This window comes from Anabrus simplex, chromosome 8 (genome assembly GCF_040414725.1).
Source record: "Anabrus simplex isolate iqAnaSimp1 chromosome 8, ASM4041472v1, whole genome shotgun sequence".
Taxonomy (NCBI): Eukaryota; Metazoa; Arthropoda; class Insecta; order Orthoptera; family Tettigoniidae; genus Anabrus; species Anabrus simplex.
Window position 1 is genome coordinate 206,061,706 of NC_090272.1, and position 14,804 is coordinate 206,076,509.

General features: G+C 37.2%; 1 protein-coding gene across 2 annotated transcripts in view; it reads left to right on the plus strand.

The window, feature by feature from the left end:
- The window catches only part of LOC136878982 (rab5 GDP/GTP exchange factor), a 150,177-nt gene that overhangs the window by 12,757 nt on the left and 122,616 nt on the right, over positions 1-14,804 (plus strand). For both annotated transcript variants that reach the window (XM_067152643.2, XM_067152642.2), the window contains exons 2-3: positions 2,975-3,184; positions 13,833-13,960. In XM_067152643.2, coding sequence (XP_067008744.2) covers positions 3,003-3,184; positions 13,833-13,960 — 310 coding nt within the window. In that variant the 5' untranslated portion in view covers positions 2,975-3,002. The remainder of the gene's footprint in view (positions 1-2,974; positions 3,185-13,832; positions 13,961-14,804) is intronic.

Genomic DNA, 14,804 nt, shown 5'->3' on the forward strand with positions numbered 1-14,804 from the left:
AATATTCAAGAAAGTGATATACGCAGATGTCTTCAGGATTCATCTGATGATGATGATGATGTCACAATGCCAGATTCTGATGATAATTTTTCTCATGTGAATATGAGTCATGAGACTGCTTACTCCGATAATGAAGCTCCACAAGAAAGCAACCACGATAGTGTGAGTGAAGTTTCGGCGGATGAAGACGCCTTTGATTTTAATTTAAATCCTGGGCCACAGTATATAGGACGTTACAAGACTACTTGGAAAATGTATGCTCCCCCAAGAAACAGGCAGTGGAAAAAAACGTAACATTGTTCTCCATCCACCAGGTGTTAAAAGTGCAGGGAAGGTTGCAAATACTATTATGGACTGCTGAAAGTTGTTCTTTCCTGATGGAATGCTAGAGTGTAAACTGTATAGAGGATAATATCTTTTGTTTATTTCCACCTATTCAATACATTACAAGATGTTGGCATTTATGTTAAAACATTTTTCAGATGAGACATGTTTCGCCTCCTACTGTGAGGCATCTTCAGTCATTATCAAAAAAACCTTATTATTTTACCAGGCATCTGGTTAAAGATATTCTAAAATGTGTTTGATGATTATAAGAGAGATAAGATTTACATTTGTTATAAACATGTTCATGAAGTAACTAAAAATCCAATATAATGATAAAAACATATGTAGTTCTTTGTTGAATAGGACTTCGTTCAATTGTACTATAGTAAAAAAGGTGGCTTGAGGCCGTAATCATTAATAGATGTCTAATACATAGTGGAAGGCATAAAATATCAGTTCTATGAGAATATACATTACATTCAAATGATACTAAAAACTGGTGGATTCATAGGTAGTACATATAAAATGTTCAATGAAATAACTAAAGATCTAATATAGTGATAAATATAGTGATATTTTGTCTTTATCACTATATTAGATCTTTAGTTATTTCATTGAACATTCAGTTCAAACAGCTTTATATTTTGCACAGCGAACAGAAAGCACGATAGTACCAAACACAGATGGCTATTGTTAGCAAGAACCCAACAGTGGACCTGGGCATGGTTTTGGTGACCTGCAGGGGGAATTGCTGAACTCTTTGTTTCCCTATCGTTGAGAAGTGGTATTCTTGAGGTTAAAATATTATTTCTTAGCTCCTGCTTCATAGATTTAAAGAAAAAACAAGTGTAGGGAAATTCAGGAAGTGTCTTACTTTAATATTGCCAAGTTTCATACAAAATGGATTAGTTTTTACATGTATTCAGCTTAAAGAAAACGACAGACAGACCAACTGACAGGACTTTCAGAAATTGTGGATATTTTCTTTGCTTCGTGGTTTGGATACCATCGCCTATGAACATTGCTTCATGTGATCAAAGTACCAGTGCTGGAAAATTCGGTCTTTTACTGTACTGTTGGAGGAACCACCAGCAGAATTTTTGTCATGTGGGAAAATCCAATCCGTAGGTTGCAGGGTTGCTTTAGGGGATATGAATACAGTTGGAATTCTCGCCAATTTAATCAGATACTGATGTGAGGAAAATTAATCTGTCTACCTAAGCTCCTTGTGTTGATCGTATGCAGTTAATTTCATGCTGATCTGAATTGAAAAGCAATTACAAGTAGAAAAGGCAACTACTGGGTGAGTTGGCCGTGCGGTCAGAGGCGCACGTCTGTGAGCTTGCATCCGGGAGATAGTGGGTTCGAATCCCACTGTTGGCAGCCCTGAAGATGGTTTTCTGTGGTTTCCCGTTTTCACACCAGGCAAATGCTGGGGCTGCACTTTAATTAAGTTTAATTAAGTCCACGACTGCTTCCTTCTAACTCCTAGGCCTTTCCTATCACATCGTCGCCATAAGACCTATCTGTGTCGGCGCAACATAAAGCCACTAGCATAGCCTATATATCAGAAAAGGCAACTGCTCAAATGGTTCATTTGAGCAGTTGCTTTTTCTACTTGTCCTTGTGCTGATCCAAGGATTCTGGTCTTCAGCTTCAACATTATCAGGGATAGTCCTTCTTGACTGTCCTCGGGTGCCAGGTGTAGTTGTTAACTTGCCATGTTCATGTAGGCAGCGACGGACACTTTAGAATGTTTTTCTACTGGTGCATTGGTGATTCAAATATAATTTTTTAGATGCAGCATGCCTCCACCACATTGCCATCCACCAAACCATACACAAAATGCATGTCTGCATACTCGGCATTGGAATACCTGTACATTGTCTGGTAAATGCAGCAGAATGAATAACTGCACTCACATAAAGCACAACTTCAGTAGCAGCTAAGAAACTTAAGAATCGTGTGAACAACATCCACTTTTCTACGGTACATCAGCAGCAGCAAACAATCATCCAAACCATCTCTAGAAATATATACTGTATGTTGTCACCATTGGAAACCATCATAAACTGAATCCATTTGTGTGTGTTAACAGATTCTGTTAAGCGTTGGTCCTTTTAGTCACAATTAGTTATACGTACTGTACATTATTAGGTGTTTAGACCATTAAATGCCAGTAAACAACATTCCAGCTCATGGCATTTGAGGGTTCGATATCTTGGAAAGTACAAATTTCTGGACCCATGTTTATATACTCTATTTTACCTTCTCTATCTTCAAACCAACCCTGAAATTATAAAGTGTGAAACATTCTGTATATAAGAATTGTATTCTTATTTTATGAGTAAGATTTCTGGCACTTGGGTATTTGGGCACTTTTTTTTTTTCTACTTTGAACAACGATATGACTCTAATATGCAACCATTCAAATTACTCTATAGGCAGGTTGGAGATTTGTGTATGAAAATGAATAATTTGAAAGAAAGAAGAATCATAATAGAAATATATTACAGATAGATTTTTATCTTGGTATAGAGGAGGTGAAGTACATCCCTCTGTACCTTTTGATGTGTTAAGTAAAGAGATTGTTAAAAACTGTACTGAGGCAAAGAAAACTAATTATTCTCCTTTAATCACTTTGCAGGTTTTCTGTGAAGAACTAGACTACTAAAATGTATGCTACCAAAACTCCAACACTCCGTATTGATGAAGCTGACCTGAAATGTAAGAATGGTTGTGGCTATTATGGAAATGCTGAATGGGCTGGTTACTGTTCTAAATGTAATCGAGAATTACTACAGCGAGAAAGGAAAAAGAAGGGTAGTGGTTACTCTTCCATGCACCGTGTGGATAGGTAAGTAATAGTCTGGTTTCTGGTAGTAATTTTGTTGTGTATTTGTACTGGTTGGGGTCTGGCACCCTTGCTGAATGGTCAGTGTAATGGCCTTTGGTCCAGAAGGCCCCGGATTTGATTCCCATTTGGTTTTGGAATTTTAACTTTGTTAAATCAGTGGGATACGGTGTAGGAGGGATACTGACTTGAGGGTAATCGGGGATTTAAATGAGACGATGGAATGGGTATGTGGGAAATTGGGAGTCTGATTTTTGGGTAAGAGATAGGGATCTACACTCAGATGGCCTTCGCCTGAACCACAGTCGTACATATAGGCTAAGTAAGTTAGGGGGTTTGTTTAGAAGAGTCATAGGGAGGTATATTCAGGGAAGAGGGTGGGCTAGGGAGGGATGATGAGAGTACCTATAGAAAGTTGAGTAAGGTTGACCTATAAAGTTGTTAGTGTTGAACTGTAGGAATATTGTAAATAAAGGTATAGTGAGTAATTTAACAGATACTGTATATATATTTACCGCATATTGTGTGATGCCGACACTGATGCGGAATTATGAAATAAGATAATCAGCTATGTAGGGAACAACACAGAAAGGAACATTATTGTTGCGGGAGATTTCAGTTTACCAAATTTTACCTGGGAAGGAATGACAGAAAGCACAGCCAACAAATGATGAATAAGTTAACCTGGGAAGGATAGCTGAATTAGAAAGTGATAGAACCAACTAGAAGGAAAATTATTTTAGATGTGATGCTGATAAAGCTAGATGAACTCCGTAGTGAAACTGCAGTGATATATTGTATAAGTGATCGTGAAGCTGTTTTTGTCATAAAAATGAATTCAATGGAAAGGAAGGTTGTAAAAGTAGGACTACTAGGCAATACTATATGGTTGATAAGCTTCCATAGGTGCACATAGTTCTGAGGTTCACTCGGCATACACCAAAATAACAGGTTAATTCATGGGGCAAAAGCGGCCAGGCATAGAGCTTACCACTCTATCCCACCAAATGCTGAAGTTACGGTAATGAAAGCCTTTACCTTCCACCCCTCAAAGGGCCTCCATGGCCTGTTTGAAGATGTCTTTCCTTTTATATGGTTGATAAGAGATACATAGGGACTTTTTGGAAAGTAATTATGATCAGTGGAAAATGGTAAATTAACATTTAAACAGTCTAAGGGATTTGCCTTTAAAGGTAAAAATCCACAGCCTGTTTCCAATCATTCAACTGGGTCAGGAATGGAATGAATGAAGTCTCCATCTGACGGTGAGGAGAGGAATTGTGCCGGATGCCAAAGCCTGTCGCTCTCCTCTGGGGCAATGAATAATGACTGCCAGATGAAATTAAATGATACTGGCGAGTGTTGTTGGAATGAAAGATGACAGGGAAAACCGGAGTATCCGGAGAAAAATCTGTCCCACTTCTGCTTTGTCCAGCACAAATCTCACATCAAGTTACCAGGATTTGAACAACGGAACTCAGTGGTGAGAGGCCGCCTGAGTCACGGAGGCTTCCCACTCACTTTATTATAACAAAGAAATAAAGAGTTTAAGGAGAAGGTGCAAGTTAGAAAGGAATAGAGTTAGGATTGGTTGTGGAAGTAAGGAGAGGTTGAAGGAACTTACTAGGAAATTGAATTGAGGAAGGAAGTCAGTTAAGGATATCACGATGGCAAATAATTATAATATTGGCAGTCATATGAATTCTATGGAACAGTGGAAAGGTACTTTAAGGCAGAAACAGGTTCCAGGAAGGACATTCCAGGGATCATTGATGAACAAGAAGAGTGTATATCTGAGGACTTAGAGAAGGCACAAGTATTCAGTGAGCAGTATGTAAAAGAAGTAAGTATAAATAACCACCTAATCGATACTTTATTAATGCCTCAGGCAAAATTGAATAAAATTAAAACTTACAGGACATGTTTCGACCACTTAGTGGTCCTCTTCAGCTGTATAAATAAAGAACTGAAAAGAAAAACATTATGACAATAAGCACAAATAAAAGTTCTTTGGAGACTCCTTTGATAAAAATGGAGGTCATCAGAATAGGTCATCTTGCCTCTCGTTCTTGTTTGGAAAAGATGTTTATTCTGCGCTGTCTAGAGGGTCTGTCTTTGAGCGTGACCTGGTGAAGTAACGATGTGATACAGTTTGACAGTTCATGGAAAGCTCTGGAGAGAAGGGAAGTAGAGTTTTATAGTCATCTAAAATAACATGTGAGGGAGGAGGGAGATTGGGCTGTGCTTCTGCGATGTCGTGTTTGATTATATCTCTTGTTCGTCTAGTCTGTTTCATGTCTACCCATTCTAAGTATTTGCTAATATTCTCATATAAGATGTTTTTATGCTCGTTGTTTTCATTGAGATTCTCTTCACCGTTTTCCAATTTATCAAGAACGATGTGGATGTTTTCCAGGTTGTTCATAAGATTACCTTTATTAATCATACAGATAATTTGAAGGTCCTGTTTTATATTGGTGAATTTGTGGTTGGACTCTTTCATATGGGATCCCATGGCAGAGAATCTTTTGTATCTTTCAGCATTGACGTGTTCTTGATATCTAATTGAGAAGTTCCTTCCAGATTGTCCCACGTAAGTTTTTTTACATTGAGCACAAGTCAGCTTATAAATACCCGATTCCTGGAATTCGTCATCTTTAAGTTTATTAGCTTTATTATGATTAAAGAATCTATGTTTCGTGTTGTTGTTTGTAGAGAAGGCTACCTTGGTATTGTGTTTCTTGAATAAGTTGGTGATTTCGTAAATCTTCGGGTTATTAAAGGTGAATTTTACATATCCTTTTTATTTTTCTGAATGCTGTTTAAGTTTAATTTGTTGTTGGTATTTGCATTTAGTGATGATTTTATTGATGAATTTCAAACTGAAACCATTATGTAGAGCCTGTTGACGAATGAAAGAAAGTTCCTTTTTTCTGTCTGTTTCTGTTAGCGGAATTTCGAAGGCTCTGTTGACGAAACTATAATAAGCTGATTTCTTTTGCGAGATGGGATGTAAAGAATCACTTTTGATTGTAGTCGGGGTAAAAGTGGGTTTCCTGTATATTTTAAATTGGAAATGGTTGTCTTTACGAATTGTTTGGATATCCAGAAAATTGAGTATGCCTTTCTCTTCTTCTTCAGCTGTAAATTTTATGTTTGTTCTAAATTATTCAAAGTATTAAGGATACTGTGACTATCGTTTATTTCCTTGTTAATTATGGCATAGGTATCATCAACATATCGAAGCCAGAGATCGAGTCCTTTAATGTGACCTACTATCTGAGTGTGTTCCAAAAAGTCGAGGTAAATGTTAGCTAAAATTCCAGAAGCCGGCGCTCCCATTGGAAGTCCATCCTGCTGATATATTTTATTATTAAAAGAGAAGAAATTGTGGTTCAAAACGAATTCCAAGATAGTTATGAAGTTTTCTATTTCAGGTATACTGATACGTTTGTGAATTAATAAATTCGTCTTTATAATCTCAATGGTGTTCTTAATAGGAACGTTCGTGTACATGTCCTTGATGTCGAAGGAACTTGTTACATGAGATGAAGTTAACTTGAAATCTTTAATAGCAATGCAGAACTCTTTGGAGTTTTTTATCGAAGATTTGGTATAAAATACGTAGTTATGAGTTAAGAACCTATACCTCAGTATAGCTCATGAAAGACAAGTTGCAAGAATGTGACTCGGCAAAAATTGGCACCGTGGTCTCGATCAGCCATATAACATCCTTCCCATGCCAGTCATTAGTCGCGAATAATTTATTTCTTTTATTCGTATTAATAATGTACCTATTCTTGTTTGTATCGGATATTGTTAAGTGCATGCAGTATCTTAGAAGGATTTGCGAATTTGTTTTCACTTGTGATTCGCGTGTGATTTTTGTAGTACGGTATTACATTTTACGAGGGCTGTGTGCAGCAGTTATATTGCATCAGCTGTTATTGAAGCAGTAGAGTGCTTGCAGCATAGATAAGGCAATGCTCACAGGTTTTACGAACTGTCAATTTAGAAGAAAGCTGTGCGGAATTTAGGACTATTTAAAAGATTTTTACAATATCCTTATCTTTCTTCTTTTTTCAGCTAACAATATCTTCATCAAAGCCAAGGAAATCTTTGTTTAATGAAAGGTGGCTGCTTGATGGTACTTTCAGAACATGGTTGAAACCCATGCCTCAAAACAAATTTTCAGCATATTGCATAATATTGTAATCTGCATAATATGTAAAACATCATTCACTGTTAGCAACATGGGGAAGCAGGCATTAAAAAGTCACATGGGAGGAAAGATGCATGCCAGTAGTGTCAAGTTCAGCCAGTTCTCGTCATCCCTTTCAAGTTATTTTAAAAAGGAACATTCGAATAGTGAAGTAACAAGAAACTTAAACTCAGTAGATATTACCTGGCCGCGCACAAGTTGCCCTCTGCCTGCCACAGCTACTACAACGAACTTTATCACATATGACTCCACTTCTTCTTCTTCCATTAAAGAAGGTTCACCAGAGGTGAGATGTCTACAGAATTATCTTTCAAGAGAGCAAGTAACCAAAACTGAGATTATGTGGTGCATGCATACTGTCATGCAACACCATTCTTTACATGCCAGTGAAGCTAGTGTACGTTTGTTTCCAGTAATGTTTCCAGACTCTGAAACAACTTCGAAAGTTCAACTGCACAGAACAAAAGTTCCGTATAGAATCACACATTTCACCGTTGGGTTTGACGAGTCACTGAATAAAGTTTCTCAGATGGACCAAATGGATCTTGTACGGTATTTCATTGTTTCAATCCTGATACTAATGAAGTATGCACTTCTTATTTTGATTCCATGTTTCTTGGTCACTCTACCTCCTCAGATTTTCTAAATGGTTTTTTGCAAGCACAGCAAGGAATCTATCAAAAAAAAAAAAAAAAAATTTAAATGAATGGTCCAAATGATGATAAAAAGTTCCTTCAGAATTTTGGTAATTTATTAAATGATGATCTAGATGCTCCTATTTTGTTGAATATTGGATCTTGTGGCTTCCATACTGTGAACAATTCATATAAAATAGCAGTAAATGAAATCCTAAAAGTTTCAGTCAGATCTTCCATTTGCATCACTCCTTTATGAATCTTTTATTGATGATAAATGTCATGACAAGGTTTGTTAAGTCTGAGTTGCTGCAGTCTTCAGAAAATGTCCTAAAACAAATTTAGACAGTAAAGAAAATCTTCTGCCTGCATCTAAAACTGACATAGGTTCTGCTGCTAAAGCAGCATTTCGTGGCAGTCCTGGATTAAATGATAGAGATATGTTAGTGTTTCGCACAGATTGTCTAAGAGGAATGGTAGCTTTATGCAAGAAGTTACTGGAAAGGTCACCGCTGGCATATCATAGTAATCATCATCTGCAGTTTCCAGCTGTTGGCCGGGTCTGCTCACCACTGGCATATAAACTGACTAAATTAATTTCTTGTTTCGATCTAAGTGTAACCAAGTAACCTCTAAGCAGCAGGCTGCTAAGGATAGCTTTAAATGCCTTTGTTGAAACAAATGATCCTGTGTAATGAAGCCGATCATGTACAAAGGGGGTTCACTTCTGTTTGTGAGAATGATACTTTGAAGGAAGAAGTGAATTCTTTGACTTCGAAAGACGGGAGGTTAGATCACTTTTGGCTTCACACTGTTTTTCCAACAGTAAATTTGAAAACAGTAAAGTTGGCTTCATTTCTCAAAATGATACTAATATTGTTTCATGGAAATGCTTCACTTGAACGTGGTTTTCCTTTTAATAAAGAAATGATAGTCGAGAACATGCTACAAGTATCCCTTGTAGCACAAAGAATAATACATGATGCTATCCCAAACACTGGTGGAATTGAAAAGGTCTCCATTAATAAGAATATGCTCCATGCTGCAAGGAGTGCTCATGCGTTGTATGTTCAAAATCTAAAGGAGAAACGTGAAGCATTGGAAGTAGAAGATTCTTTGCACAAAAAAAAAAAGAAGAAGAAGAGGAGAAAGGCCGCTTTGTTGCTGAAAGAATTATAAGAAAAGAAGCGGAGGGTGACGGCAGAAGCTCGACAGTCGTTGGTGGCTATGAAAAAATTTCTTCGTTGAAGCAGTGATGGTAGTACATTTTTAAAAAAAACTTAATTTAATTAGACTAAATTAAACTTCCAAGTTTTGAAATTTAATATGCACATTAATTGCTTTTTTAAATGTATTTTAATAGTACTGATACTTCCATTATAATTTTGTTTTTTGTTATTTTCTGTCAGGGAAAAGACTGGTTTTTATGTCTGGAAAACAGGGAAATGTCAGGGAATTTTAAAATCTGGATTTGGTGGACACCCTGATAGAACACTACCCATATTGATATTTGTATAATTTAACTCAGATTGTTTACAACACACTTTGGGAATAAAACTAGGAAAAATTTAAACTAGCCACTAATAAACTAATAAAATCTGAAAGAGGAAATCTGTCTGATGGTTGACAGTTTTAATTTTGAGTTTGAACCACTGCCGTCTCAATCCTATACACTGCCTGCTCTATGCTATGCGGTTAACATGCTTCTCAGCGTGAGCTCTTAGTGTCACAAACCTCCACTAGGAGCGCCAGCTACCGCACCCAACTTATCTCCGTACCCACGTTATGTTCCAAGTGCGTTTGCATCGAGCATTTATGTGGGTGTCTCTGGTTGTAAAATGATGAATTGTTGTGTTCCTCTCTGTATATCATAGCAAGAAGTCCAAATTATTCAGGTGTGAGGATTCCTGAAATCCCTCCAAGTAAAGAACTTTGGGAAAATTGGTTTAACGCTATCAAGGCAAGGATCAACCAAGGGTGGTATATGGATTCAATCCGATTATTCTCGTGTTTGTAGCATGAATTTTACAGATGGAGATAAAAGATAAAACTAAAATTATACCCATTACTTTCACACCAGAAAAATAGCTCCACAAAAGACCAGACAGCGACAAGATATTTCTTCGGAAGAAATCTATGATGAAACAAGCTCTTCAACCGCAGGAAATACGTTGGAGGACGAGTACGAAATTCATGTGAACAACGGTGTATCAATTCAGGTCAAAACTCAAACGAGTAAGAATGACAGCAGTGATCAGAAAATCAGACATTAGAGGCTCCGGTCGAGAATTCTGAGACTGCGATAACAGCTGATGACTAACCATAATGAAGTTAAAAGTCTGCAGAGGAAATTGGAAGACAACCCATAAAATGATCGTCTGAATAAATTAAAGGAAGCAGCTAAATATAATGAAAAAAGACCATTTATCTTTAAAATCAAATCCATTACTTTCGCAAGACAAAATCCGTGCGGTCAGAACAAAGTCACACTGTACTATGCGGCGTGAGGAATATTATCCCAAACGGTTATGAATATGGCAGGACTCCTAGTCTAGTATCAGCTCCATCACAATGTATTCTGGACAGGTAGCCTAAATGGAAAATGTTGATAGTGTTTGTCGGGATATCCAAATTAGTGAAGGGAAGACTTGGAGCTGAATGTAAAACTCTCGGATCAACAGAGTATAACAATGATTGCCAATTAAATGGCTAATTAGGTACGGCTCCTCTACGACCGAACCAGTGATAAGTTCGTTTGCGTGGTCGGTATTGAATGTGTATGCGGCACATATATTGAAAATCTCCTGCTCTCAAGAATAAACTGTTGTGTTTTCTTGTAAACGGACTTTCCTCGTTAAAGGCTTAGAAGTCTCTGATCTATCCCATTTAGTTCAGAAATGATTAATGCCGTTGACTGACAATCATAGAACTAATGTTTAAACATTTCGGAGAGGGGAAAGTGAGAACTCATCCTTTCTATCCTAGCCGTAAACTTCTTTTCAGTTTTCACTATTACCATTTGATAAATGTGAGGTCCAGGTTCCTAGACAGTGAAATGACAGCAATGACATCATCACCTCCAAATATGTGAAAGAAGTTTTCGCCTCCAGAGAGACTTGACATCCAAGCCTGTTCGGTATTACGAATACACAGAGGAATTTGGAAAAGATGAATGTTCTGCTGTACAAATTTTTCCCCAGCAGTCACTGCTGCTGTTCGCTTCATGAAAGAAAACCATGCCCGTTTATAAATACATGTTTAGAGTTTTCATATGCAGAATCGACGGTGCGCTTCATGGAATTAATGTGCAAATTTTTCACATTCCACGTCGTCATTGACAGAACTCAGCACATTCGGCAAAACAATCCGGATTGTGTGCATTTCTATTTACCACCAGATAAAATACTTACAATTATTTATTTATTTATTTATTTACTTATTTATTTATTCATTTGGGAAACCAAAACAGCGGGAAGCTGAATTACAGAGTTCTGCAAAGGAAAAATATATTTACAGTGGAGTAGCACAAGGCAAACATAAAAAAATAAGTGGAAAAAACAATGAGGAAAAAACATCTAATGATAAAAATAGAGGAAAAAATAAAAACTAACAAAATAACAGTAGAGACACAACAATTAACAACAAAACATAAAGGCAAAAGAAACGAGGAAAACTGAAGATTGAACGTAAAACGAAGAGATGAACTTATAGCTGGGCAGTAAAAAATAAATAAATAAATACGTTAAAATAATTCATTTGGAATCAAAATGTAAAAAACTGAAGTGTCTGACTAATGAGACGGCAGATGCTGTCTCGCTAACTGCGAAATCTATAGTGGAATGTGTGCCTTATCTGTTACGAAATCGGTTCTTGTATGTTCTCACTAGATGATTTTCTGGAGACGCGACAGAAGCTCTGTTTCGTGCTGTGAAACTGGCTGGTGGATGTAATGACATGACGGACGCACGCACTGCATTATGTGCTATAAAACGTATCCTGAAATGTGGTCATGAACAAAGGGTCAGGGGAATAGTGATAGAATTTTTTTGAGTCCACTGCTGGTAAATAACTGTAAGAAATGGACTGAAAAGGTGCTCCGTTACTCGTGTCGAGAAAACTCTGAAATTGTTATGTACCATGCAGCAGTGGGATGATCCTAATATATCTACTGTAACTGGTAAGATTTTACACATTTTACGTATCTGTATTTTAAGCCAAGCTCAAATGTGAAATGTTAGTTTCTGTATGTACATTATCTTCTCAATTAGTAACATGTTAAGGATTATTTTTCCTTTTTATTGATGTTGCGGATGAACTCTCATTTAACCAGCATGTGCTCTGGGTGCGGTAAGTGCTGCCATCTGCAATGTCGCCGTAAACGCAATTCTCGCGGCACAGAGCAGGCAGTATATAGAGATTGAGACGGCGGTGGTTTGAACTCAAATCCTGCTTACACCCATACAACAAATAAAATAAATATTGCCGGGCTGAGTGGTTCAGACGGTTGAGGCGTTGGCTTTCTGATTCCATCTTGGCAGGTTCGATCCTGGCTCAGTCCGGTGGTATTTGAAGGTGCTCAAATACGTCAGCCTCGTGTCGATAGATTTACTTGCACGTAAAAGAACTCCTGTGGGACAAAATTCCGGCACCTCGGTGTCTCCGAAAACAGTAATAGTAGTTACTGGGACGTAAAGGAAATAACATTATTATTATTAAAAATAAATATTTTTCATTTTCATAAACTGATTAGGAAGCCGATCATTTTGATTCCTTGGTAGGGGTGATTATTAGGTATATTATATCTCTCAAAAGAATAATACAGTTTTTGACAAACAAACACATAAAGCAATAAAACTAACACAGTACCACTTGGAATGATATAACAAAAGCGACTGAGAGAAAGTCAAGCCATGTGAATGTAACATCCTTAAAATGTGCCATCGTTAGGATTGTTGCCATGAAAAACGGACCATTTTCGAGCAGTGTTGGTAAAGTTTTTCTCGCTGTTAATGCTAAACATCAGACACCAACTCTTGTGGGTTCTAGTATAGGAAAATAATTGACAGGCAGTCTGCCACCTGGCAACAGCTCTAAATGCAAATCAATGATGATCAATTGATGGATTTTATTTACAGCCTTAGCAGTCCTTTCCACACCTTTATGTTATGTAATGTAATGCAGTGTTAAGATCTGTCCTCTTTTCTTCTTTTCTGAATTTTAGAACATTTTATATAATCTTTCTACTCCAAGAACGAGTCAGGTTGCTTGATTCTTTGAGGGTATTTCCTTTCATTTAAGAGCTGCAGTTCTGTTAACCAACACAGAAGTAATACAAAAAACAGACTATCTCTATTGGTAATTCACAACAACAATAATTCTGTTTCTAGGACAATTCACTAGTGTTATGACTGTACCGCTCGCACTGAAATTACAGATTGCATCACTCTTTTTTTACAGCAAGTAGTTCCACTCCCTGCTACTGATAAACACTCATCAGATGCCTAATACAAATCTCTCTTCAAAAACGTTTAGTAACATTAGAAATTTAAAGTTGTTGTAGTTTGTGTTGATTTCCATGTCTTCTCATGTTCCTTCTACTTTGTACGTAAAAATCAGTCTCTCGAAATATTTTATGTGGCTACGTTTAAGGAAAAATTGTTTAAAAATACCTAAACAAGATTTCTTTTTTATTTTACATTGTCACTCTTGCATGATGTGGGTAGTACAGCACTTAATTTATCAGTTGAGTGTATATAGTGATATCTGCTGTATTAATAAAGTCCTTCTCCTGCAGGGACCAGGTTAGTGATCAGCACTCAAGATCCCCTGTGACAGCATTTTCCAAATTTGAGGAAAAGAAACGTCAACATTTAAAGAAAACTAAGCTGTTAAAATTATTTGGAAAATCCAGTAATGCCAAAGGTAAGTTAAGCCTCCTTCTGTTTTAATTGTTTTTTGTATGTTATAATTTGGAAAAAAATTATTTTTGTAATCTTAGTAGTGGTGCGTTTAACCTCAGCTCTACTGGGTTACTGATAGCTATTTTCCTCTGTCTAATTCTGCAAAAGTCCTTATTCTGCAGTGACTTTGAACTCTTCCAGTAGAAAGCAGCAAACTGGGGATCAGGTAGGGTACAAAAGCTCATGTTGCTTTCTCTGACTGCCAGCAGAAGCTGTGGAGTGAAGGAGAGGGTAATGACCTGAAAGGAGTACACTGTAGCTAGCTGGGTCTGAATAATGTCACGATATACCGTAGTGCCTGCTGTCTGTTCAAGAGTGCTCAAATTGTTGTTTTCAATGATAAACTTACTGCTCTGAAAAAAACAGGAGATAAAGAATTTGCCTTGTCAATACTATTAAAAAACTATTTAATATATGTTAATTACCCTAAACTAATGTTGGCTAATGAGTGTATGATTTGAAGCAGTGTATGGATTAATTTGAGTGTTCAAGTGTATCAATTCACAGGAACGGTGAGCTCACGGCACACAATTCAGCTGACTTGCAGCAGACAGTGCTGAGTGGCGTAATCATGGTTCAGCGAGATAACACACATACGGTTCATTATCAGCACATTGGACATTACGGGGAGCTGAACTTCTACTGCAGGCGAGACATACAGAGCCATGGCACACTGAAAGAATCGTACGCAATCACGGATCAGCGAATCACAAGACACACACAGTTAAATGTCGATACACTGGACATTACGTGTCATAAACCTCATGTTTTTTCCGTATTGAAAGTTGTTATAACTTAAAATCCAA